Source organism: Rana temporaria, chromosome 7 (genome assembly GCF_905171775.1).
Source record: "Rana temporaria chromosome 7, aRanTem1.1, whole genome shotgun sequence".
Taxonomy (NCBI): Eukaryota; Metazoa; Chordata; class Amphibia; order Anura; family Ranidae; genus Rana; species Rana temporaria.
In genome coordinates, this window is record NC_053495.1 from 139,439,893 (window position 1) to 139,464,299 (window position 24,407).

Here is a 24,407-nt window from a genome sequence, read left to right on the forward strand (position 1 = left end):
TTATGTGGGGTTGTTTTTCAGGGGTTGGCTTGCCCCTTAGTTCCATCGAAAAAGGCGTCAGCATACCAAAACATTTCAAACAATTTCATGCTCCCAACTTTGTTGGAACAGTTTGGGGATGGCCCCTCCCTGTTCCAACATGACTGCTCACCAGTGCACACAGAAACGTCCATAAAAGACATGAAAGGGCAAGTTTGGGGTGGAAGAACTTGAATGGCCTGGCCTCAACCTGATAATTATCTTAGAGCAGAGACTGTGAGCCAGGCCTTATCATCTTAGTGCCTGACTTCACAAATTTGCTTCTGGAAGAATGGTCAAACATTCCCAAAGACACCCTCCTAAACCTTGTGGACAGCCTTCCCAGAAGAACTGAAGCAGTTATAGCAGCAATAGGTGGGCCAACTCCATATGTTTTTTATTTCCCTCCACTTCAGACTCAACCAGAAAGGACAACGAGACTTGCTCACGGTTCAATTGGCCATTATGTCTCTTTAATGGTTTCGCATCATAAGTGGTTTATCCTTAATTCTTTTCCTTTATTCCTATACTTTTTTCCTTCTTTCTTTGAAGCAGTTATAGCAGCAATAGGTGGGCCAACTCCATATTAAACCCTACTGACTAAGACTGGGATGCCATTAAAGTTCATGTGCATGTAAAGGCAGGTGTACCAATACTTTTGACAATCTAGTGTACATTGCACTGATTGTATTTTACAATACTTAAGACAATAATAATCTATCAGGTTTGCACCATAAAAATTACAGTAGCAAAAAGTGTCAGCAGTAGTGATTAGTATTTACCCGGTTTTCTTTCACATGAAGAATATTCTTATTAGAAGCGGGATTTTCTGAAAAGGAGGAAGGCAAACATGTTACTTGTGCCTTATAAATCTTCTAAGAAGCCAAATTTCCGAGCTAGAACCATCATACATACATCAACAAGATGAACGTAATGTACAGAGGAGATATATATATATATATATATATATATATATATATATATATATATATATATATATATATATATATATATATATATATATATATATATATATATAGGAAATGGTTACAGCACAACGAGTATACATCTTTAGCCAGTAATATAGCAACTTTAGGCGTTGCTGCCCTTCATAGTTACCAACCTGCACCATACAGTAGAAAGGGAGGTATGAATGCTCGGGTCCTAAACAGTTTCATACAGTGGGTATTGAAAAGAATCACATTTTGGTGCTTTGCAACCTGAAGACAGACACCGTTTTATCCAGCTGTATTCACTTAGTGCAAGTGAAAAATTAAACACCAACATGTCAGGAAAAAAATTAAAAACAGAATCACCGAGTTGCAAAAAGGATCACCACCTCCCTCAATCAGGTGTAGCTAATCACCTTCTCAATAGCACACAGAGCCATTTGACTTTCAACTGTGATCAGCTGTGGTCAGGGCCGGACTGGCCTACCGGGATAGCGGGAAAATTCCCGGTAGGCCGCCTGCTGACAGTCAAATTAACCAGCTGTGCCTGTGGCTGTGGGCCGCGGCCGCACTTTACAATTATACGCATGCCTGCCCTATGCTGCATTCACTCCAGTCCAGTGTCATGTCTATTACATTATGTTAATAAAGAGCAGCGGCGGGCCGGTCGCCGGCGGGTTGCGGCCGCCGTGCTCGCCGCTGCACTTTCCTTCCCGCGCTGTGTGAAGTGTGCACACTGGACTGGAGCGATCATGTGTTTGAGGGAGGGGAGGAGCCCAGCAGGAGAACCGAACGTCCCATCGTCCCGTGCGGCGCCAGCACCGCCCACTATGTTTCTCCTGCAGAGCCACGTGTGAAGGCAGAGCCGCAGAGGAGAAGAAGTGTATGGCGCCGGCCAGCCTTGGAGCAGAAGGAAGAAAAGGTAGGTGGGGGGGGGGGGTGGGGGGCTTTGACCATGCAATTGTGAGAGAGACTATACAGCCCAGATTACAATTTGCAGGGGCAGCAAAGGTGACACAGAGAGAGGGGGTTGCATGGTCTACCCCCCTTTCTCTGTCACCTTTTCTGCCCCTGCAAATTGTAATCTGGGCTGTATAGTCTCTCTCTGCCCAGTCCCTGTCACCCAGTCCCTGTCACCCAGTCCCTGTCACCCAGTCCCTGTCACCCAGCTCTCTGTCACCCAGCTCTCTGTCACCCAGCTCTCTGTCACCCAGCTCTCTGTCACCCAGCTCTCTGTCACCCAGCTCTCTGTCACCCAGCTCTCTGTCACCCAGCTCTCTGTCACCCAGCTCTCTGTCACCCAGCTCTCTGTCACCCAGCTTTCTGTCACCCAGTCCCTGTCACCCAGTCCCTGTCACCCAGCTCTCTGTCACCCAGTCCCTGTCACCCAGCTTTCTGTCACCCAGTCCCTGTCACCCAGTCCTTGTCACCCAGCTCTCTGTCACCCAGCTCCTTGTCACCCAGGTCCCTGTCACCCAGGTCCCTGTCACCCAGTCCCTGTCACCCAGCTCTCTGTCACCTAGGTCCCTGTCACCCAGCTCTCTGTCACCCAGTCCCTGTCACCCAGCTCTCTGTCACCCAGCTCTCTGTCACCCAGTCCCTGTCACCCAGCTCTCTGTCACCTAGGTCCCTGTCACCCAGCTCTCTGTCACCCAGGTCCCTGTCACCCAGCTCTCTGTCACCCAGTCTCTGTCACCCAGGTCCCTGTCACCCAGGTCCCTGTCACCCAGCTCTCTGTCACCCAGCTCTCTGTCACCCAGGTCTCTGTCACCCAGGTCTCTGTCACCTAGGTCCCTGTCACCCAGCTCTCTGTCACCCAGGTCCCTGTCACCCAGCTCTCTGTCACCCAGCTCTCTGTCACCCAGGTCCCTGTCACCCAGGTCCCTGTCACCCAGCTCTCTGTCACCCAGCTCTCTGTCACCCAGCTCTCTGTCACCCAGCTCTCTGTCACCCAGCTCTCTGTCACCTAGGTCCCTGTCACCCAGCTCTCTGTCACCCAGTCCCTGTCACCCAGCTCTCTGTCACCCAGTCCCTGTCACCCAGCTCTCTGTCACCTAGGTCCCTGTCACCCAGCTCTCTGTCACCCAGCTCTGTCACCCAGTCCTTGTCACCCAGCTCTCTGTCACCCAGCTCTCTGTCACCTAGGTCCCTGTCACCCAGCTCTCTGTCACCCAGGTCCCTGTCACCCAGTCCCTGTCACCCAGTCCCTGTCACCCAGCTCTCTGTCACCCAGTCCCTGTCACCCAGGTCCCTGTCACCCAGGTCCCTGTCACCCAGGTCCCTGTCACCCAGGTCCCTGTCACCCAGCTCTCTGTCACCCAGTCCTTGTCACCCAGGTCCCTGTCACCCAGGTCCCTGTCACCCAGCTCTCTGTCACCCAGCTCTCTGTCACCCAGCTCTCTGTCACCCAGCTCTCTGTCACCCAGCTCTCTGTCACCCAGCTCTCTGTCACCCAGCCTCCTGTCACCCAGTCTCCTGTCACCCAGTCTCCTGTCACCCAGCTCTCTGTCACCCAGTCTCCTGTCACCCAGTCTCCTGTCACCCAGTCTCCCAGTCCTCTGTAACCCAGTCCCCTTGCTGTCGCCCAGTCCCCTTGCTGTCGCCCAGTCCCCTTGCTGTCGCCCAGTCCCCTTGCTGTCGCCCAGTCCCCTTGCTGTCAGCCAGTCCCCCTGCTGTCGCCCAGTCCCCCTGCTGTCACCCAGTCCCCCTGCTGTCACCCAGTCCCCCTGCTGTCACCCAGTCCCCCTGCTGTCACCCAGTCCAAGTGACAAGTGACACGCTGAATCTGGTGACGGGATGGGTGGCAAGTGACACACTAAATTTGGTGGCAGGGGACGGATGGCAAGTGACATTTCCGAGTGTCTCCGATGCTCTCCGGCGCCCCCCACCTCTGGCCACATGCGGTATTGCATGCAATTGAAGTCAATGCGGAACAAATTATTTTCGTTGCCATTAACTTCAATGGGGAAACTCACTTTGATATGTGAGCACTTTGGATTACGAGCATTCTCCTGGAACGGATTATGCTCGTAATCTGAGGTTCCACTGTGTAATAAATATATATATATATATATATATATATATATATATATATATATATATATATATATATATATATATATAAAATCTCCCTAGCCCTATGTGCTTTCATATCTGTCTTATCTTTATATAATACGCTCTTTAAATGTTTCTTTAAAATGTATGGTTTTCTCTTATATGAACAAGAAAATAATGACGTTATGATGTTGGGCTGGTATAATAATGCTATGGGGCTGGTATGAAATGTTTTCCAGGGCTGGTTTTTACTCCGAGTCCGGCCCTGGCTGTGGTCATTTAGATTAGCTTAGCATTAAAGAGCTTTCCTGGAGCATTTCAGTCCCTGGTAGTATAATTGAAGCAAACAATTAACCATAAGTGGCAAGGCACTGTCAAAAGTTTTCCGGGATAAAGTTGTGGACAGGTACAAGTCAGGAGATATATTCTAAAAAAAAAAAAAAAAATCAAAAAAGGGATCATCGGTGCCCACATGCACAGTGAAGTCTATATATTAACCACTTAAGACCCGGACCAAAATGCAGCTAAAGGACCTTGCCCTTTTTGCGAATCGGCACTGCGTCGCTTTAACTGACAACTGCGCGGTCGTGCGACGTGGCTCCCAAGCAAAATTGGCGTCCTTTTTTTCCCACAAATAGAGCTTTCTTTTGGTGGTATTTGATCACCTCTGAGGTTTTTATTTTTTGCGCTATAAACAAAAATAGAGCGACAATTTAAAAAAAAAATGCAATATTTTTTACTTTTTGCTATAATAAATATCCCCCCAAAAAATATATAAAAAAATGTTTTTTCCTCAGTTTAGGCAGATACGTATTCTTCTACCTATTTTTGGTGAAAAAAATCGCAATAAGCGTTTATTGGTTGGTTTGCGCAAAATTTATAGTGTTTACAAAATAGGGGATAGTTTTATTGCATTTTTATAATTTTTTTAAATTTTTACTACTAATGGCGGTGATCAGCGATTTTTTTCGTGACTGCGACATTATGGCGGACACTTTGGACAATTTTGACACATTTTTGGGACCATTGTCATTTTCACAGCAAAAAAGGCATTTAAAATGCATTGTTTATTGTGAAAATGACAATTGCAGTTTGGGAGTTAACCACAGGGGGCGCTGATGGGGTTATGTGTGACCTCAAGTGTGTTTACAACTGTAGGGGGGTGTGGCTGTAGGTGTGACGTCATCGATTGTGTCCCCCTATAAAAGGGATCACACGATCGATGACGCCGCCACAATGAAGAACGGGGAAGCCTTTTTTTTACACACGGTTCACCCCGTTCTTCAGCTCCGGGGACCGATCGCGGGACTCCAGCGGCGATCCGGTCCGCGAGTCCCGTGGTCACGGAGCTTCGGACCGGGTCGCGGGAGCACGCCGCAGGCGCGTGCCCACGACCCCACGGCTATTCTGCCAACGTATATCGGCGTGAAGGGGTCGTTAAGTGGAAGATATTTGGTACAAACACTGACCCTCCCCGTATCAGTCTGTTGCTCCAAACTGGATGAAAGAGCCAGGAGTAAACTGGTCAGAGAGGCTACCTAGAGGCCCAATAGTAACTCTAAAGCAGTTGCAGGAATAAGAATTTATGACAAAGCGTGGCCACTGTGTGCATGTGACAATCACAAAATTCTCCACAAATGTGGCTTGCATGGGATGGATAAAAAAAAAAAAAAAAAGAAGCCACTCTTCAAGAATGGCAACCTGCAGTTACAACTTTGCCAGAACGTACCTTGCAGTCCACAAACGTTCACCATCAAATTTACCTGAACAGGAGCAGTTCTTCAAAGAAGAGTGGGCAAATATTGCAAAGTCTAGATGTGCAACTTTGGTAGAGACACATACAACAGACTGAGGCCCCGTACACAGAATTCAGCCAGAAACTCGATCGGAGCCGTATTCTGCAGAGAAACTCGGTCGTGTACACTTTTGGCCGAGGAAGCCGACGAGGAACTCGTCGGGCCAAATAGAGAACATGTTCTCTATTTCCTCGTTAGTCAATGAGGAAACTTGGCTCGCCGAGATCCTCGGCGGCTTTACAATGAACTTGACAAGCAAAACGATGTGTTTTGCACGTCGAGTTCCTCGGACGTGTGTATGGGGCCTGAAGGTTGTAATTAAAGCAAAAAGGTGGTTGTGAACAAGCTACTGACACAAGGGGAGTTTTTTTTTCTTTTTATTAACTCCGATTCTGTTTTTGAAATGTTTAATTTTTTTCTGACACCTTGGTGTTCTTTCTTTCACTTGGATTAAATACAGCTGGATAAAACAAACAAAAGTTCTCAGTTTGTAGGCAGTTTACCACAACCGATCCGATCATAAAACAAACTAACTAAAAGTAGAGGCAATATTCCGACAGGCGGATTCTCCCCAGCATTGTATATTGCAATTTTATAAAGCTTTGCAGTCTTCTCAAGAGACTGGATATCCAGCATATCTAACCCGTTGGGAAACAGACCTACAATCCAGTCTTGATAATACACAAAGAGACAAGACTCTGATACTTTCCAACGTTACCTCCCTTTCTTCCAGAATAGAAGAAATCATTTATAAATTGCTTGTCAGGTGGTATTACACGCCTGTTAAGTTGCATTCAATGTTCTCTTCCAACTCCCCGCTATGCTGGAGAGAATGTGGAGGCAGTGCTACTCACAATCATATCTGGTGGTCATGCCCTTTTATTCAAAATTAATTTTCAGAAAGTTATTAATATGGCGTCTATAATACAAAAAGGCAGAATTCAGTTTGATCCTTGGGTTATTCTATTTTACCACACCTCACAATCAATATCTAGGTATAAAAACTCAAAAACCCTGCATCTGCTAAACGCAGAAAAATCCTTAATACTGATGTACTGGAAGCTAAAGTCTATACCAAACTTAGCTCAATGGTTACGAAAAATAGATGATATGTTGTAAAGAAGAATTTAGGTACAATACCAAGGGCATGGTTGACAAACACTTAACGATATGGGCATGTTGGTTTGGATTTTAAAACTACTTTGTTATATTATAATACGATATCAGATCCCTGATATTATAATATTATAATACTCTAATGACATTAAGTCGTCAGATGATATACTTGGATAGATATAATGCAACCAAAGTTTAATACTCTGGTTATTTATAACCCCAAGTCTGGAATAAAAAACGCAGCGCATTGGCATTTATCCTTTTTTTTTTTCGCCCCTTTCTTTTGATTTGGTAAAAAAAAAAAAATAGCTCTATAAGCAGAGATATTAATATTTAAATAATATATTTGCCGATTGTTTGAGTTGTTTCTTTTTCTTTCTGTTAGGCCTCATTTACACTTATGGCCGTTCTGGTCCGTCTGTCACGGACCTGAACGGCCGCTCCATGCATTCCTATGGAGCGTCGGATGTCAGCGGAGACATGTCCGCTGACATCCGACCCGATCCAAATCCGCTGAAAACAGCCGTATGGGGGCCACGTCCCCATCCGTCCATGCGGATTGGATCGGGTAACATGCTGTCCGTTTTCATCAGATCGCTGCATAGGACACAGCGGTGCCCGATAAGCCCCTCCCCGCTCAGTGAGCAGAGAGAAGCTTGTCACCTGTCGGCTCAGCGGAGATCTGCGGACTGATCTCCCGCTGACTAAAAGTCAGACAACACTTTAAAAATGGACCAAGACAAAAGGTGCAAAAGTAAGGGTGGGCCTATGTGAGGTGTTTAGTGAAACGTATCTACTTCCTCATTTTGCATAATGGAAGTAGTAGAAGCACTACTGTTGGAGACAACACAAAGTAATAATTTCAGATGTGTTCATGTATGTGGCTGCCCTAAAACAAAAACTCAGTAAAGTTTATCCCTTTGCCGCCGAGTGTACGCACATATGCGTCCTCGGCTTTCAGGGGTTATACCGGGATGATGCCCGCAGATGCAGGCATCATCCCAGTATAATTTTTCTAGAGCCGGAGATTGGCTTTCCAGGGATATCAACCAATGTGGCTAAAAGCCGCTCGGTTGTTATCCCGTAGGAGCGGGAGGGGACAACCCCCACCCCTCTCCGCCGTGCTTACCGGGCCTCCTGTCTCACCAGGAGACCCGATCAGTGATCCGCCGCCTCCAGTGCCTAGCGAGAGACTGAAACGAAGCCGCGAACGGCTCTGATCCAGTCTCATCAGTGTAAACACGGAAGAAACGTCATGGCGTCACTTCCGGGTTACTCGGCTGCCAATGGCGCCGGTTTTAAAAAAAATACACCGTATTCAGAATCACCGTTTTCGGTGATCTGAATACTTTGAAGTGCAAAGGAGGGATTGGGGGCCTTTTAGACCCCCGATCTCTCCATAAAGAGTACCTGTCACCACCTATTACTGACACAAGGGATGTTTACATTCCTTGTGACAGCAATAAAAGTGATCAAACATTTTTTTTTTTAAAACTCAATTTTATATTATATTTTATAATTAAAATAAGAAACTTTTTTTTTTAGAGCGCCGCCGTCCCCGCGAGCTCGCGCAGCAAAGAAAACGCATACGGAAGTTCCGCCTGCATATGTAAACAGTGTTCAAATCACACATGGGAGGTATCGCTGCGATTGTCAGAGCGAGAGAAATAATTCTAGCCATAGACCCCCTCTGTAACTCTAACCTGGTGACTGCTAAAAAATATTAACGCGTCGCCTATGGAGATTTTTAGGTACCGTAGTTTGTCGCCATTCCACGAGTGCGTGCAATTATAAAGCGTGACATGTTTGGTATCTATTTACTTGGCGTAACATCATCTTTCACATTATACAAAAAAATTGGGCCAACTTTACTTTTTCTTTTTATTCATGAAAGTGTATTTTTCCCAAAAAGTTGCGTTTAAAAACACCGCTGCACAAATACCATGCAACATAAAATATTGCACCAGACACCATTTTATTCTCTAGATTCTCTGCTAAAAATATATATATATATATATATATATATATATATATATATATATATATATATATATATATATATATATATATATATATATATATATATATATATATATATATATTGGGGGTTCCAAGTAATTTTCTAGCAAATACGGATATGGATTTTAACTTGTAAACACCAAATGTCAGAAATAGGCTTATGCCGCGTACACATGATCGGTTTGTCTGATGGACCGTTTTCATCAGACCAAACCGATCGTGTTTGGGCCCCATCGGTTAGTTATCCATCGGTTAAAAAAAATGGAACTTGTTTTAAAATTATCTGATGGATACCCAACCGATAGATAAAAAACGATCGTCTGTAGGCATGTCCATCGGTTAAAAATCCACGCATGCTCAGACTAAATTAGGGGATGGGAGCGCTCGTTCTGGTAAAACTAGTGTTCGTTATGGAGATAGAAAAGCGCGAATCGTCTTTTACGAACACAAAATCAGCTAAAGCAGCCCCAAGGGTGGCGCCATTGGATTTGAACTTCCGCCTTATAGTGCCTTCGTACATGGTTTACGTGACCGCGTTCTGACACGATCGTTTTTTTAACCGATGGTGTGTAGGCACGACTGATCATCAGTCAGCTTCATCGGATAACTGATGGAAAAATCCATCAGACCATTTTCATCGGATTGACCGATCGTGTGTACAGGGCATAAGTCATGAAAGGGATATTTAGTTAGGGATTGGTCAGTTGAAATTACATGCAAAACATAACCCACAACATTTAGATTTCTGTTTACTGTAGTTCACTGAATTATTGAATTAACCCAAATGTGTTAGTAAACCCATTTCTGCAATTACACAGCTAGAACAGCATATACTGGTACAACGTGAACTAAAATGTTTCAGCTGTATGAAATATTTTTAAATTTGTCTATTAATGGTAGGTAGAAACACATAAGAAAACATTACAATTTCCATGAGCAAATTTGCCATTACGCAAAAATATTCTCTTGATTCATGTAATGACTGTCATACATCAGACTATGCCGAATAATTGTATTCCAGGGCAGATGTTTTCTTAGCTGAAAACTAAAATATAATTTTTTTTACTCAAGACCATTATGCATTTTTGAGACATTTTAAATAAGTTTGGAATTATTTTCTCCCATTCAGTGGAGGATCTGACAGCAAATGTTATGCAGAAGAAAAATGACAGTAGACATAGCACACATTAATAAGGACAGGCATAAAATAAATTAGAAGGAAAAGGAAGAGGCAGTAAAAATGCAATCAGTTTGTTTTTATCATCAGTTTACTCTTTCCAAATACAGAATATGGCGTGGACATATCACCATAGGGAAGAAAGAGGGCGCACCAGCCTAGTGCATTATCCTACATAAATGTATTGAAGCAAAAATAATAAAATATACTAGGATTGCTGTGCGTTTTTGCATTTGCAATCTGTAAGGGGATGGTTTGTGGTTTTATGATTCAGACAATGGGGAGGCCTCCATAGACATACTGTGTATATATCTTACACTGGTCGGGCTGTAAGCCTTCTCATGTCCCACATGATGACATCAGGATGGTGTTTGTGTGCCTGGCCTCCTTCTTTGGAGTCTTTGGGAGGAACCAGGCCATTCCAGTCTCCTTTCTCCTCCCCTTTGTTGTGTCCAGTGCAACTACAGTTGCTTTCTGGACACGCTTGTGGCGTGCTCGGTCTTGCCACGTGCCCTACCTTTGGTGGTGGCCGGTCCGCTATGTGGCCTTTGTGTGTGCGCCGCGTGGTGGCCGGTCCGCAATCGGCTCTCAGGGTGTCCGACTGATCACCTGTACAAGAGCCTGTCATTCCCAGCCGATTAAGATCAGGCACTAATTATGGCCTGACTAGCTGGGCTATATTAAGCGCATTTCATTCACCGGCAGACATGGCAGGGAGGAGGTTGTGTGTAGAGGAATCTGCATGACATTCAGCTTGAGAGTAAGTACAAGTAATCAATCCCTTTGAATACGTATGTTATTACTGGGTGTTGGGCATTTTTTATGCTGAATACATCCTAACTTTGGATATTTTTCTTTATATTGTTTTGTTGATTATTTTTTTCCTTTATGGTTTTTTACATTATAATTGGTTTTCTTACTGATGTTGAAATGATCTGTACTGTCTAATCCTCATACTTCCCTATTAACCTGCCTGCTGGTATGCGAGTACACTAATATGCAAAGGTGGATTCTACATTTGCAGTCATTCTATTTCTTATACGAGTCATTGCTTTGATCTTAATGTAGCACCCTGCTCCCATTTGATCAGGCGTCATTCTAAATTTAGTGGGTGTCTGGGCCGATAGTTGGCTCAGACTTTGATTTATGCTAAATCAGCCCCTGTTCTGGCTGTGCCTGAAAGGATTTTCCTACTGTTGCCTGTAGGTGGTGATACCACCACAGGCCAAAGTTGGAACAAGGGCAGGCTATGGTGTATTAAGGAGCAGACGCCATTTTTTGGCCTTCGTGGCGCAAGATACGTTCGATGTGATTTTTAGTCTTGGGGCCACGTTAGCCCGAGGCTACCTTTCTACCAAGTAGGCCCAGCTATCCTGGCTGGGGCCTACAACTGCAAAGAGATCCCAAGCTGTCCATCTACTAGAGGAAGCTACTTAATGGAGGAAACCAGGGGAGGATGTGCCCAGGAGGAGACTAAGCAAAAGGCTAATGTCTCAGGATAGGCCTGGTGACCCCATTAAGGGGTATCTACAGCTCAAGTTACCCTACAGTCTCGCCGGGTCGGCTTAAAGGCTCTTTGACTGTATGGCTGGAAGTTCGGGTGTTAAAATCCTGTGGCAGAGGATTCCGGACTGTTCATTTTGCTCATAACCAGTCTTTGGCAGAGACTGTTGCTGATCATTGTTCGTGCATCAACACAGGTGCGGTGAGAGGGGCCTATCCGGGTGAGCAATACCCACTTTAGAGGAAGTGATGAATGACTATTGGGACTTCAAAGTTTTTCTTTAGTGATCTGTACTGTGCACCTGAACTTTCCCCTTCCCCCCTTAATCCTTTTACTTTCCTGCAATTTAAAAGAAAAATAAAGCCTAACAGCTTAAGGTTTTACGTCTCGTGTGGACATTGGAGTTCTTTACAGACTTTCTTCCCTTAAGGCGACGAATATTAAAAAGGTAACGTGCAAGGCCCAAAACTAAACCAGCAGCTCCTACGGGGGTAGTGCTACATTAATACCCATTTTTACCACCCCCCTTTTTTCCTTATGCAGTTACTTATATATTTGTATGCTCCTGCCACAGGTTCTCGGTTCTTTGGACCCCAGTACACAAACACTGTCTGGTTACAGCACACGGTTTTCCCTGAGGTGTCTAGGACAGAGATCCTCCCAGTGTCATCTTCTGAGGTCTTTTATATCCCTCCTCTCCTGTCTGCCAATTACCAACATTGACACAGTGGATGGACTGCATGAAGGGACATGCGCTTCAGTGTTAAAACTCTCTATTTAACCTTTTGAATACTTCTTTGCATTGCCAACAATAAGGATGTAATTGACAAGTACTTTGATGGGCTAGATACACTATAGACTTTGTCAATAGATGTATTGTTGTACAAATTGTCCACTGATTATCGTGCATTTCTCATAGATACCTCTTATACTTCCTTGATGAAAGAAGAAAAACCCTGTTTTCCGAAACGCGTTGGTTTTAAGAATCTATATCTATATTGCAATTTTTATGTATCCACGCTTTTTGTACTATTTATATATGTTTTCAATAATTATTATTTATTTACTTCAATATTATTATTATTATTTTTGCGGTAGTGCCTTTAAAGTCCCACTCCAGGTTTTTTTTCTCTTTCCAATCGTTTTTGGGATGTGGCACACCCATCTTTAGTTCCATTTATCAGATCCCCTTTTTCACCCCTAGCAACAGGGCAGGAAACTTTCTAGGGCATGGTCTTAGCTGCCAATGGAACTTGAAACTGAGCAAATCATCTGGGACTTGCATGTTGAGCGGGGTTGATCTTGGAGTCTGGAACACAGGGAACAGCCAGGAGCTGGACATGAGGCTGCTGCCAGGAAAAGCTGCAGGAGAGGCAAGACATCACAGTGGCTGGGAGTCTGCTGTGAAAGTTGTCTGGGGCATATGGCATCAAGCAGGAGAGGTTGTGCTGCACAAGGAACAATGGGAGCTACTGCTGAGAATCAAGCAGTGGGGACCAGGTCGCGGTGATACATTGCTGTACTGTGCAGTCTGCAAGGAGTTGGGCTGATCAAAAAGTTACTGTGAGAGGGCCACATACTGTGCTGAGCTGCACAAAGTGAATCGCCAAGGGGCACACTAGAGAGGGAGACCCAGAGCTCTGGGCTGCTTTGCTCCCAACTACACTCAGGAGTTGTGACCTAGCTTTAATCTACATCCATAATCATGAGAAACAGACTGTCTGGGAGGACTTCACCCAAGCACTGAAGTGGCCACCTTGATGTGTCATTTGTCAGGGATTACCAATTCTGCCGTCTGCGGAGTACGTATATTGTATTATATTATATAAAAACATACACAGACACACACGATAATCTAGTATATAGTTTCAAATATGTTAGAATTCACCAAAAGATCAGTAAGCATAAATATTCACAAGACCAAGGCCCTCAAGGCAGATGCTAATATACTTAAAGCAGAACTCCAGGCAAAAATTAAAAAAATAGTCCAGTACAGTATTTATTTTTCATCCTGAAGCTGCCCCCAGCAGTACTTCTACTACTAGAGGTCTTAAAGTGTTACTAAACCCACAACAGTAAAAGTTTACATACCCTGGTGATTTTGGCCTGATAACATGCACACAAGTTGACACAAAGGGGTTTGAATGGCTATTAAGTTCCCGATCAGCTCAGGCAGATTTCCTGGGCAGAATGGCTCTCCGGGGCGAAATACCATTATAATATATTATATATTATTTGGCTTTGCACAGGAGAGCCACCAGAGGGCGCTCGAGTGAGCCCCGCCAGAGGCGCTTGCTGCACAGCTGGGAACCCGATTCGCGTGGCCAGCGGTTGTGATCGCGTGCACGAGCAGCAGCACAGGGGTTTGTGTGTGTAAACACACAAATCCCTGTGCTGTCAGAGGAGATATTGGGATAAAAAAATTGGGATATTTACTATAGCAAAAAGGAAAAGATATTGCGTTTTCTTCAAAATTGTGGCTCTTTTGATTTATAGCGCAAAACAAAACAAAAAAACGCAGAGGTGGCGCTTCCGTTGATTTCTGCTTAACGTATGCAAATTAGCTAGATACGCCGATTCTCAAATGTACGTCCGCCCGGCGCATTGTTTTACGTAGTTTACACAAGGGTTTTTTCGGCGTGACGTTACCCCTGCCTTTATGAGGTGTACGCAATGTTAGGTATGGACGTCGGGACAGCTATAAATTTTCCGTTGTTTGTGTAAAACGTTCGCGAATAGGGCTTTGCGTAAATTACGTTCACGACGAAAGCATTGACTATTTGCAACGTGATTTCAAGCATGCGCACTGGGATACCCCCACGGACGGCGCATTCGCCATAAAAAAAACGTAATTTGCGTGGGGTCAAGATGAATTAACAAAACACGCCCACATCTTAGTCATTTGAATTTCGCGCCCTCACGCCGACACATTTACACTACGCCGCAGTAAGTTACGGCGCAAATTCTTTCTGGATAAGGAACCTCCGCTCTAAGTTACGGCGGCGTAGTGTATCTGAGATACGCTACGCCTGCCTAAAGATAGGCAGTGCTTTGTGGATCTGGCCCGATGTCTTTTGCCAAAATGCTTCGGTCACTTCTTTAGAGGTAAAAGGCTCTTTTCACCTGTGATTTTATGGATAAATGTATTCAAGGCATTGTCATAAAATGTTCTGTCAGGAACCTTTGAGCGCCATTTATACAAGAAGTGCCATTCCTTGGAGTGAGCCGTTTTCGTCTATATGAATTACCCAAGATGTTTTGATGCCAAATTTTGGACTTAGTTCTTTGTCTTCGCCTGGAACCTGGATACCTTTACAGATTCATCAGCAGGATTCCTTATGACTATCTGATGAGCCTTGTTTGACCCTTGGGTCATTGATGGAGGTAAACGGTAGATATGTGCATTCCCGTTCGTACGAATGTTATTTTCGGACGAAAATTTTCATTTTCGTACCCGCAGAATAATGTGTACATACGAAAAAATTAAAGCACCAAAATACGAAAACTACGGGATTACGAATGAGCCGCATAACGAACAACCGCAAATACGAACGAACGATCTGACGAAAATACGACAAAACGAAAACGGCAAAAAGAACGAAAATTACATCTATAACAAAAGATTTGCATTAGGTATCCTGTTTGAATCCCCTCTCTGCTCGTATCCTCAGCCGCATGTCCACACGACATCCACAACAAAAGATTTGCATTCTGTATCCTGTTTGAATCCCCTCTCTGCTCGTATCCTCAGCCGTATGTTCACACGACATCCACAACAAAAGATTTGCACTCTGTATCTTGTTTTAATCCCTTCTCTGTTCGCACCCTTAGTCGTATGCTCACACGACATCCACAACAAAAGACCTGCACCCTGTATTTTGAATTCCTTTTTTCTGTTAGTATTTTGGATTCAACAGAATGCAAATCTTTTGCCACAGATGTCACATGAACACACAACCGAAAACACCAAAAGAAAAAGGACCCAAAACACAGAATGCAAATCCCTTGCCACAGATGTAATTTTCGTTTTTTTGAATGGGCAGTGAGTGTAGTTAGTAAAGCAGCTTCTCTTTTGTGCTGAGTAGTACAGTAAAGCCAAATAAACTTTTCTGTGGATTTTCATCTGAAGGGAGATCAGTTGGCCAGACTTTTGAACCCAAAAATGGTTTTCTGATGGAGGAGTTTAAAAACGAACAAATTTTCTGAGAACGAACAGAAAACGATCGTTTTTATGTTTGTTGTTAAAAAAGTCTGACCAAGTGTATGGGGCTTAACAATCGTTAATATGGATGAGCCGCGTGTTGAAAGTGCCGCGAATCCCGCAATATATTTACGAAAGTACAAAATGACGAAAATCCTTTTTCTGTTCGTATCTTCAGTCGCATGCCCACATGACATCCACAACAAATTGTCATAGATGTCACACAAACACACGACCGAAAACACGAACAGAAAAAGGAATCCAAAACACAGAATGCAAATACGAAACGATCGGAATACGAAAAAATCTTGTCGTACGAAAAACTAACGGGAACGAACAGGAAAACGGGCGTCTTACAAAAAACGAACGGAAACGAACCTACGGAACCATACGGAACAGAACAAAAAAAAGCGAAAACATTTTCTGTGCACATGTCTAATAAACGGCCAAGTCATGAATTTAACAGTCTATGCTTGGATAGATGTTTTATCTGTTTTTCCTTCAATCAAGTTATCCCTATGAGATTTTTAAAATAATTAAATAAAGTCTGCGAAAAATAAACGGTTGCAGCCCCCTGAGATACTTCCAAAGGAGGATAAAGGTAAAAAAAATAGAAAAAGGGGTGATGGCGCTACCTACAGGTAGTCCCAAGAATTAGTGACAAATATTGATTGATAGGGACGAACACAAGGGCAAACGTGGTTGCGGCATGCGCATCACCTGCGTTCCACTGCTACCTCGGAAGTTCCGGTTGTGACGCAAGTGCGTAGGCTCCGCCTTACTAGTTTCGTCTATGACGTCTTCTGAGGTGATGCCTACCACCCACGCCTTACGTCTTATATGGGAGAGTGATGATGTACGTTCCACCCCTTTTCCCCAGGAGTATCCAATCATATTTTACTAATCCCCAGGCCACTGCCCAGGCTAAAAAGGACTGTATGCAAAGGATGTACCCGATGTGATACTAAATAGACGGCACCTCCGGTCTCCCATATGTACAGGGAAAACATACAGGACATAATATAAAGAGGTATCTAGATATTATACTGGGTAATTCAATTACCGCTACGTAGTGAAACTAAAAGCTAAATATTACCCAATATAAAAAGGGTTATATAAAAGGCACACAAATGTCAAAATGCTAAACACTCTATTGGCTAAGGATAATAATGTCTGTATACATGTGTGTGTGACTACCACCTCATAAGTTGGTAGAGAATATATATATATACACACACACACACACACACACACACACACACACATGAGTGTACATATAACTGTAGTGGGTTTAGCAGAGATAAATCAGACATCACATAAGCTGATCATGTAGATGGCCTCCACATACCCAAACTCAAGGGAATCCTTTCCCAATGCCAGAATACAGTAAGGGACTCAGACATGATAGATTACAATTTAAAAAAATATATTAAAAACAGAGGAAAGTCACAGATAGACCCAGCCTCAAATATTAAGTTGGATTCCTTACCCACTGGTACAAAAGAATGTATGGGGGAACTATAAGCTGGTGGGCCAGAACGCCCCTAAATGAGGGTATAATTGATATGCAAGATAGAATATAATAGGAAAGATGAAGGAAACCAGCAGGTATGCAGACAATGAAAAGAAAGTATGGAAATAGGGTATTGGCCAACCCATCTCATAAATGGAAGCCAAATCCCAAAAACCTATTGCATAATACAAGGAGGTAATTGCCCCATAAATGTAAGTAGCCTTGGTAATACACATAGGGACGCATAAGTATAGTATGCCCAGTAGGCTAGATGCAAAGAAATATACACATCCTACAAAGGAATACCAAGGGTAAATACCCATATGGCCATCATATAGTCCAAGTGTGGTCCCACCGGACAAGGTAGAAACTAGGGATGTCCCGATACAAATACTAGTATCGGTACCGATACCGAGCATTTCCCAGAGTACTTGTACTCGGGGGGAAATGCTCTGATGCCTCAGCCGATACCTGGGCAGGCAGGGGAGTTGCAAGTCTTCTCCCCCGTGCTCCGTGCAGTTTTTCCTCCCCCGTGCCGCTCTTCTCTCCCCTCCCGTGCTCCGTGCAGTCTTTCCTCCCCCCCGTGCAGTCTTTCCTCCCCCCCCAATGCTCCGTGCAGTCTTTCCTTCCCCCGTGCTCCGTGCAGTCTTTCCTCCCCCCCCGTGCTCCGTGCAGTCTTCCCCCCCCCGTGCCGCTCTTCTCTCCCCCCCGTCCGTGCCGCTCTTCCCCCCCCGTCCGTGCCGCTCTTCTCTTTTCCCCCCCCCCCGTCCGTGCCGCTCTTCTCTCCCCCCCCCCGTCCGTGCCGCTCTTCTCTCCCCCCCCCCCGTCCGTGCCGCTCTTCTCTCCCCCCCCCCCGTCCGTGCCGCTCTTCTCTCCCCCCCCCCCGTCCGTGCCGCTCTTCTCTCCCCCCCCCGTCCGTGCCGCTCTTCTCTCCCCCCCCCCCGTCCGTGCCGCTCTTCTCTCCCCCCCCCGTCCGTGCCGCTCTTCTCTCCCCCCCCGTCCGTGCCGCTCTTCTCTCCCCCCCCCCCTGTCCGTGCCGCTCTTCTCTCCCCCCCCCCGTCCGTGCCGCTCTTCTCTCCCCCCCCATCCGTGCCGCTCTTCTCTCCCCCCATCCGTGCCGCGCTCCCCCCTCAATTTGTGAGGATGGAGAGCGGAGGTAGGAGCCGCTAAATCCGGCTCCTACCTTTTCCGAATGGACAAATATAAAAAAAATACCGCCACTGTCACATGACATAAAAAATAAAAAAAAAAAGTATCGGTATTCGGTATCGGCGAGTACTTGAAAAAAAAGTATCGGTACTTGTACTCGATCTCAAAAAAGTGCTATCGGGACAACCCTAGTAGAAACCACACAAAGACCCAAAACTGCGGGCAGGGCAATATAATAGGTAGGCTAGATATTAAATCCCTGAACCTTTTATGGGTTCGCTATAAAGCAATTAAGGTCTATGTTTAGGTTTAACCCCTTCGGAACCGTGGACCAAACAATAGATCCAACTGGTCTCATTTTGAGATATCAAAGTTTGCTTATTGTCACCCCTCCAGTTATCACGGATGAGATCAATTCCATAAAAAATGAGGCCCTTAGGATCTCTCCGATGAACCTCATCAAAATGGCGGGATAAATTATGTTTGGGGAACCCCTATTTGATATTGTTAATGTGTTCCTGTATTCTTACACATAGGGGGCGGGTGGTTCTCCCAACATACTGCAAGTGGTATGGACACTCTGACATAGGTCACATGCGTACTATTACATGTGATCAATTCTTTGATCTCATATTGTTTATGATAAGTTCTAGATTTGAACGTTTCTTTTTTGCTAACTCTGCACGCCAGACACCTTTGACATTTGAAGAACCCTTTTAACCTCGGACAGATCTTCACTTCTTTTGGGGGGTTGATCACATTGTGTACTATGCGATTCTGAAGAGTAGGCGCACGTCTATAAACAAACTTGGGTTTGATGGGCAAAATTTTTGTAAGTAAACGGTCCTCTCTGAGGATGGGCCAGTATTCATTTAAAATGTGCGAAGGCCATTTCTATACGGTCTTTCTTTCTCTTTGTCTTTGCAAGCAAGACATCTCTGTTCATATGTGTAACTTTATCCTTGGTTTTGAGCAAATTATCTCTGGCATATCCTTTCTCCTGGAAGTTGATCATATCAGCATGCACATGGAAATCCTCCATTGTATCACAATTTCTACGTACTCTCAATAGTTGTCCTTTGGGTATACTCCCTTCCCACTTGGAGTGATGGCAGCTAGAAGTAGGTATGTACCCATTACGATCAGTTGTTTTGAAGAAAGTCCTTGTTTGCAGCCTGTCACCATCCTTATATATTTCCAGATTGAGATATTCGATTTTATGGTGATCACACCTCCCAGTGAATGTTAGACCAAACCCTTTGAGGTCGAGCTCTCTAAGAAATTGACACTGTATTATATTGTGTTCACATTTTCTTTCACCATTTAGGGTGAGGGTATTACCCCTTGTGTTCACTAATTCTTGGGACTACCTGTAGGTAGCACCATCACCCCCTTTTCTAATTCTTGGGACTACCTGTAGGTAGCACCATCACCCCCTTTTCTATTTTTTTACCTATGAGATTTTTGCCTTTATATGAACCAACTCTTACCATTGGGCCTTAGTTGGACTTAATTCACATTTATTTATTTGTATGTTTGGATACTCATCATATTCATTCTTTGAGTATATTACTTTATGGCACATTATTGAATAAGCGCACCATTCTCAGCTTTTTCTTTCACATTTATTACGCAGTGTTTTTGAGTACACTACTAAGTGGTTGTAGCTAACTCACAGTCACTATACATGTTAAATATATATATATATATATATATATATATATATTTCTGAGTTTATTTTCACTGGAGGCTGATGGTTTATATTGGCTTAAAAATTAGAACATAGTAATGCGCAAGTTATTCCCTTATAAAAAAACAGAAAGGAATTAGCTGGCTTGGGTGCTTTCCAGAACCCCAACTATTAACCTTAGGCCCTAAGGCTTGTGAAGTGACAGCTTAAGATTCTTACTCATCTCCCAATGGTCCACGATGAGTTTGCTCAGAGGTGGTCCATAAGATTTATTTTAGGTGGGAGTGTTTTCAGAGAATGCTTCTGCGGAATCGGATTCTGCAGACCCATCCCCTTCCAACCCTAGAAAGGGTGGGAGGGGACATTCACAAGATAGTTCCTGTGGTGACCAAGACCTAGACCGTTAACCATCATACAATCAATCATTATGGATATCTGTCAATTGTTTTAGCACAGTGGTAGAGGCAAGTAATTCTTTGAATATAAGAGGTATTTGAGGAATGAGCCCCAAAAGAGTGTGATTTGATCTGGAAAGTTTGGCTGTACGCAGAGCACACCGCCAAAATCTCCTGTCTCCTGTGCTAATAAGCACACCATTTCGTCTTAAAGATAGAATGCATCTTACCTGAAAAAAACCCTCATCCAAATAAACAGACATGACCAAACCTTTGTGTTCTCAGCTCCTCAGCATCTCTGCCTGAGCCCTGGCCCCGTTTGGCCTTTTATTCTAACATCACAAAAGAAATTACCAACAGGTAGTGATGTCACAGCATGTGACCTCCACACAGGAAAATTACCATATAAGGATTTAACAACACAGGATGTGACAATACAGGAAACCCTTCCGACAGGGTTAGTTAAATACATACAACATGAATACTACAACAACATGAATACTACAATAACCAATGAACACAGTTCCTGATGAGGGCAGCTTATCTGCAGGTGTACGCCCATGGCACCACATTCATGTTGATCAGGCATATAGAGGTGACAAGAGCATACATCCGCTAAACTGATAATGCGTTTGCAGAGTGGACACATCCCCCCCATCCCCCAGGCGAACGTCTGTGCATAATCACACAGGGGCCCTTTCGCCGGCAGACATATCCTCACTCCGCAAACACCCCTCTCCAACCTCAGGAAGTTTATCTCAACCAGCGTCAGTCTTCCCCAGTCAGCTCTTTAGAGCGGGTTGCGGGAGAAATAACACTGGGTGACACTATGACAATACATATTAAAATACATCTTCAGAAAATTTCCATGACAGACTTAAAAAACAGGTAGTCTTTTGGAGCTAGAGACAGCTTGCTGCTGCAGAAAATTGTTCATGGAAGGTAGACCGTCTCCAACAGCAATGTGGGAGCTTTGTCCCCACTCCCTGTGCACCCTGGTTTCAGATCTGTCATTGTTTCACTGTCCACAAGGAGGCAATGCAATACAGTACCAGATCAATAGGGGAGGATTGGCATCCCCATTTCCCAATAGTCAGGAGGTGTTCGCTCTCAAATCTTGAGAGCATTCTGCCATTTCTGTGTTATTAAAGGACAACTTGCATGATAGAGAGCAGAGCCACAAAAGGCTCAATGTTTACCAATCTTTGTCAGGCTGCAAGGTCTTTAAGGCCTTGGCTATGCAATAGCAGACAAAGGCTCTGGACCTGTATAGCACCCCGCCAGCTAACTTGCACCATACAACTGCTTTGCTAAGGTGTGCACAACACTCGGGATCCAGTGCCAGTAGTCCCTTGCAGGCCACCTCGGTTCTTCCACCAGGGTTCAGGTACAGCCCCCTATAGGAATATCAAGATTCGTAGGGAATGGTTTGGATCACTGCTGCTAATCTAGACAGAGGATCAGCAGTTAAAACCAGTAGAAGATCAGATCTGATCTGTGTTCTACTAAGAAATGCACAATTTCAGCTATGGACATTAGCAAAAAATAAATAAAATAAATAAATAAATAAATAAATAAATAAAATAAAGCACTGCTGGGAGTGGGAAGGGTTATGCAGGGCTCAGTCAAATTATGCTATTTGCCAGTGTCCAATCATCTGGTGGTAGAATATAGCTCAATAATCCAAGTCACTGCCCTGTGATTGAGAAAAAGAAAGGATTACAGGCAAAAAAAAAAATCTTAGAAAAAAAAGGGCAAATTGTGCAGTCTTGATTCCTTGCTTGCCCCAGACAATCCAAAAGTTGTGGCTGGTGCTCAATATTTTGGAGTTGCGGCAAACCAGCACCAGTCCTGGCCGGGATGACACTCTAATCTCCCCTCCCCCTCCCGCCACTGTCCAAGACGGGGAGTGCTGGATGTGCCTGGAAGAGGGAGCAGAGTCTGGATAAGTTGGTCACACTTCTCCCTAGGAGGATCTGAGGCTGATCGGCTGGAATATGGCTTCCGGTTGGAGAGGACCATACCGCTGTCTGAGCTGATCCCACCCTCACCCTGATGGCTTCAGGTTTTCCAAGGTGAGGAGACCTCGCTCGGGGGCCGTTGCTTCTCCTCCCACAGAAAGTGGGTGCCGAGACCAGGTTGGCTGGGAGTCCCAAGACTCCCTGGCCAATCGGGCCCCGCTTCCGAAGTGCCTGGGAGGAGAAGAAAGACAATAGTGACTATTAATACGCTATTGTCACACAATTGGTGGGCTCGGTGCACTGGGCCCTGCACCCTGAGCCCACCCTTTTTTGTAGCCAATTAGAGCCTCAGGCTCTAATCATGTGCTTCAAAATAGAAACCCCCCCCATTGATATCCATGCGTCCGGCGCCCTGCATGTACATGTAGATCGCATTGATTAGGGGGGATGGCACCCCTACGTCCCTTAAGAACGGCCTGCCCCCCCCCATTTCTCACCCGCCAACTTATTAAAAATTGACTGTATCAAGACTTTCCCCAAATACTTTATCAAAAAACAGCACCATAGAGTTTCACTAATAATCCATGGGAGCTCATTCTTAACTAGATGGCCTAATGGCAGTTTGACTTAATTATGATATTTTCATTCAGGGCCAGGGTTTTTTTTTTTCAACAAACATAACTTGGAAGTTAACCTGCCATGGTGGAAATATGGATGATGTCATTGTTGACCTGCTTCTGAAAATCAGACAGGTACGGTCTTTAAAGGGGTTGTAAAGGTACAATATTTTTTTCCTAAATAGCTTCCTTTACCTTAGTGCAGTCCTCCTTCACTTACCTCCTTCGATTTTTCTTTTAAATGTCCTTATTTCTTCTGAGAAATCCTCACTTCCTGTTCTTCTGTCTGAAACTCCACACAGTAATGCAAGGCTTTCTCCCTGGTGTGGAGGGTCGTGCTTGCCCCATCCCTTGGACTACAGGAGAGTCATTACACTCTACGTTGCAGATAGAGAAAGGAGCCGTGTGTAAATAATTGTACCTTTACAACCCCTTTAATACATACCGTCACTGACTAAAATAAAGCATGCTGGACCCTTCAAGAAAGTTAGAGGCTGTGTCGGCATAATTGATCCATGACTCATTTTGAAGCAGGAAGGTCAGGACGGCAGCTACCATTTTCAGACAGAGATCGGAAGCAATCTTTTTACCAGTCCTAATAAGCATGCATTTGGATAGTGGTTTAACCACTTAACCCCCGGTCCATATTGCTGCCCAAAGACCAGAGCACTTTTTGCGATTCGGGACTGCGCCGCTTTAACTGACAATTGCGCGGTCGTGCGATGTGGCGCCCAAACAAAATTGGTGTCCTTTTTTCCCCACAAATAGAGCCATCTTTCAGGGGTATTTGATCACCTCTGCGGTTTTTATTTTTTGCGCTATAAACAAAAATAGAGCGACAATTTTTAAAACAAATTAATATTTTTTACTTTTTGCTGTAATAAATATCCCCCAAAAATATATAAAAAAATTTCCCTCAGTTTAGGCCGATACGTATTCTTCTACATATTTTTGGTAAAAAAAAAAAAATATCGCAATAAGCGTTTATTGATTGGTTTGCGCAAAAGTTATAGCGTTTACAAAATAGGGGGTATTTTTATGGCATTTTTAATAATATATATTTTTTTACTAGTAATGGCGGCGATCAGCGATTTTTTTTCGGTACTGCGACATTATGGCGGACACTTCGGACACTTTTGACACATTTTTGGGACCATTGGCATTTTTATAGCGATTAGTGCTATAAAAATGCATTGGATTACTATAAAAATGCCACTGGCAGTGAAAGGGGTTAACACTAGGGGGCA

General features: G+C 44.3%; 1 protein-coding gene across 4 annotated transcripts in view; it reads right to left on the reverse strand.

The window, feature by feature from the left end:
• The window catches only part of BRDT (bromodomain testis associated), a 206,824-nt gene that overhangs the window by 44,782 nt on the left and 137,635 nt on the right, over window positions 1-24,407 (reverse strand). For all 4 annotated transcript variants that reach the window (XM_040360040.1, XM_040360042.1, XM_040360038.1 and 1 more), the window contains one exon: window positions 801-847. In XM_040360040.1, coding sequence (XP_040215974.1) covers window positions 801-847 — 47 coding nt within the window. The remainder of the gene's footprint in view (window positions 1-800; window positions 848-24,407) is intronic.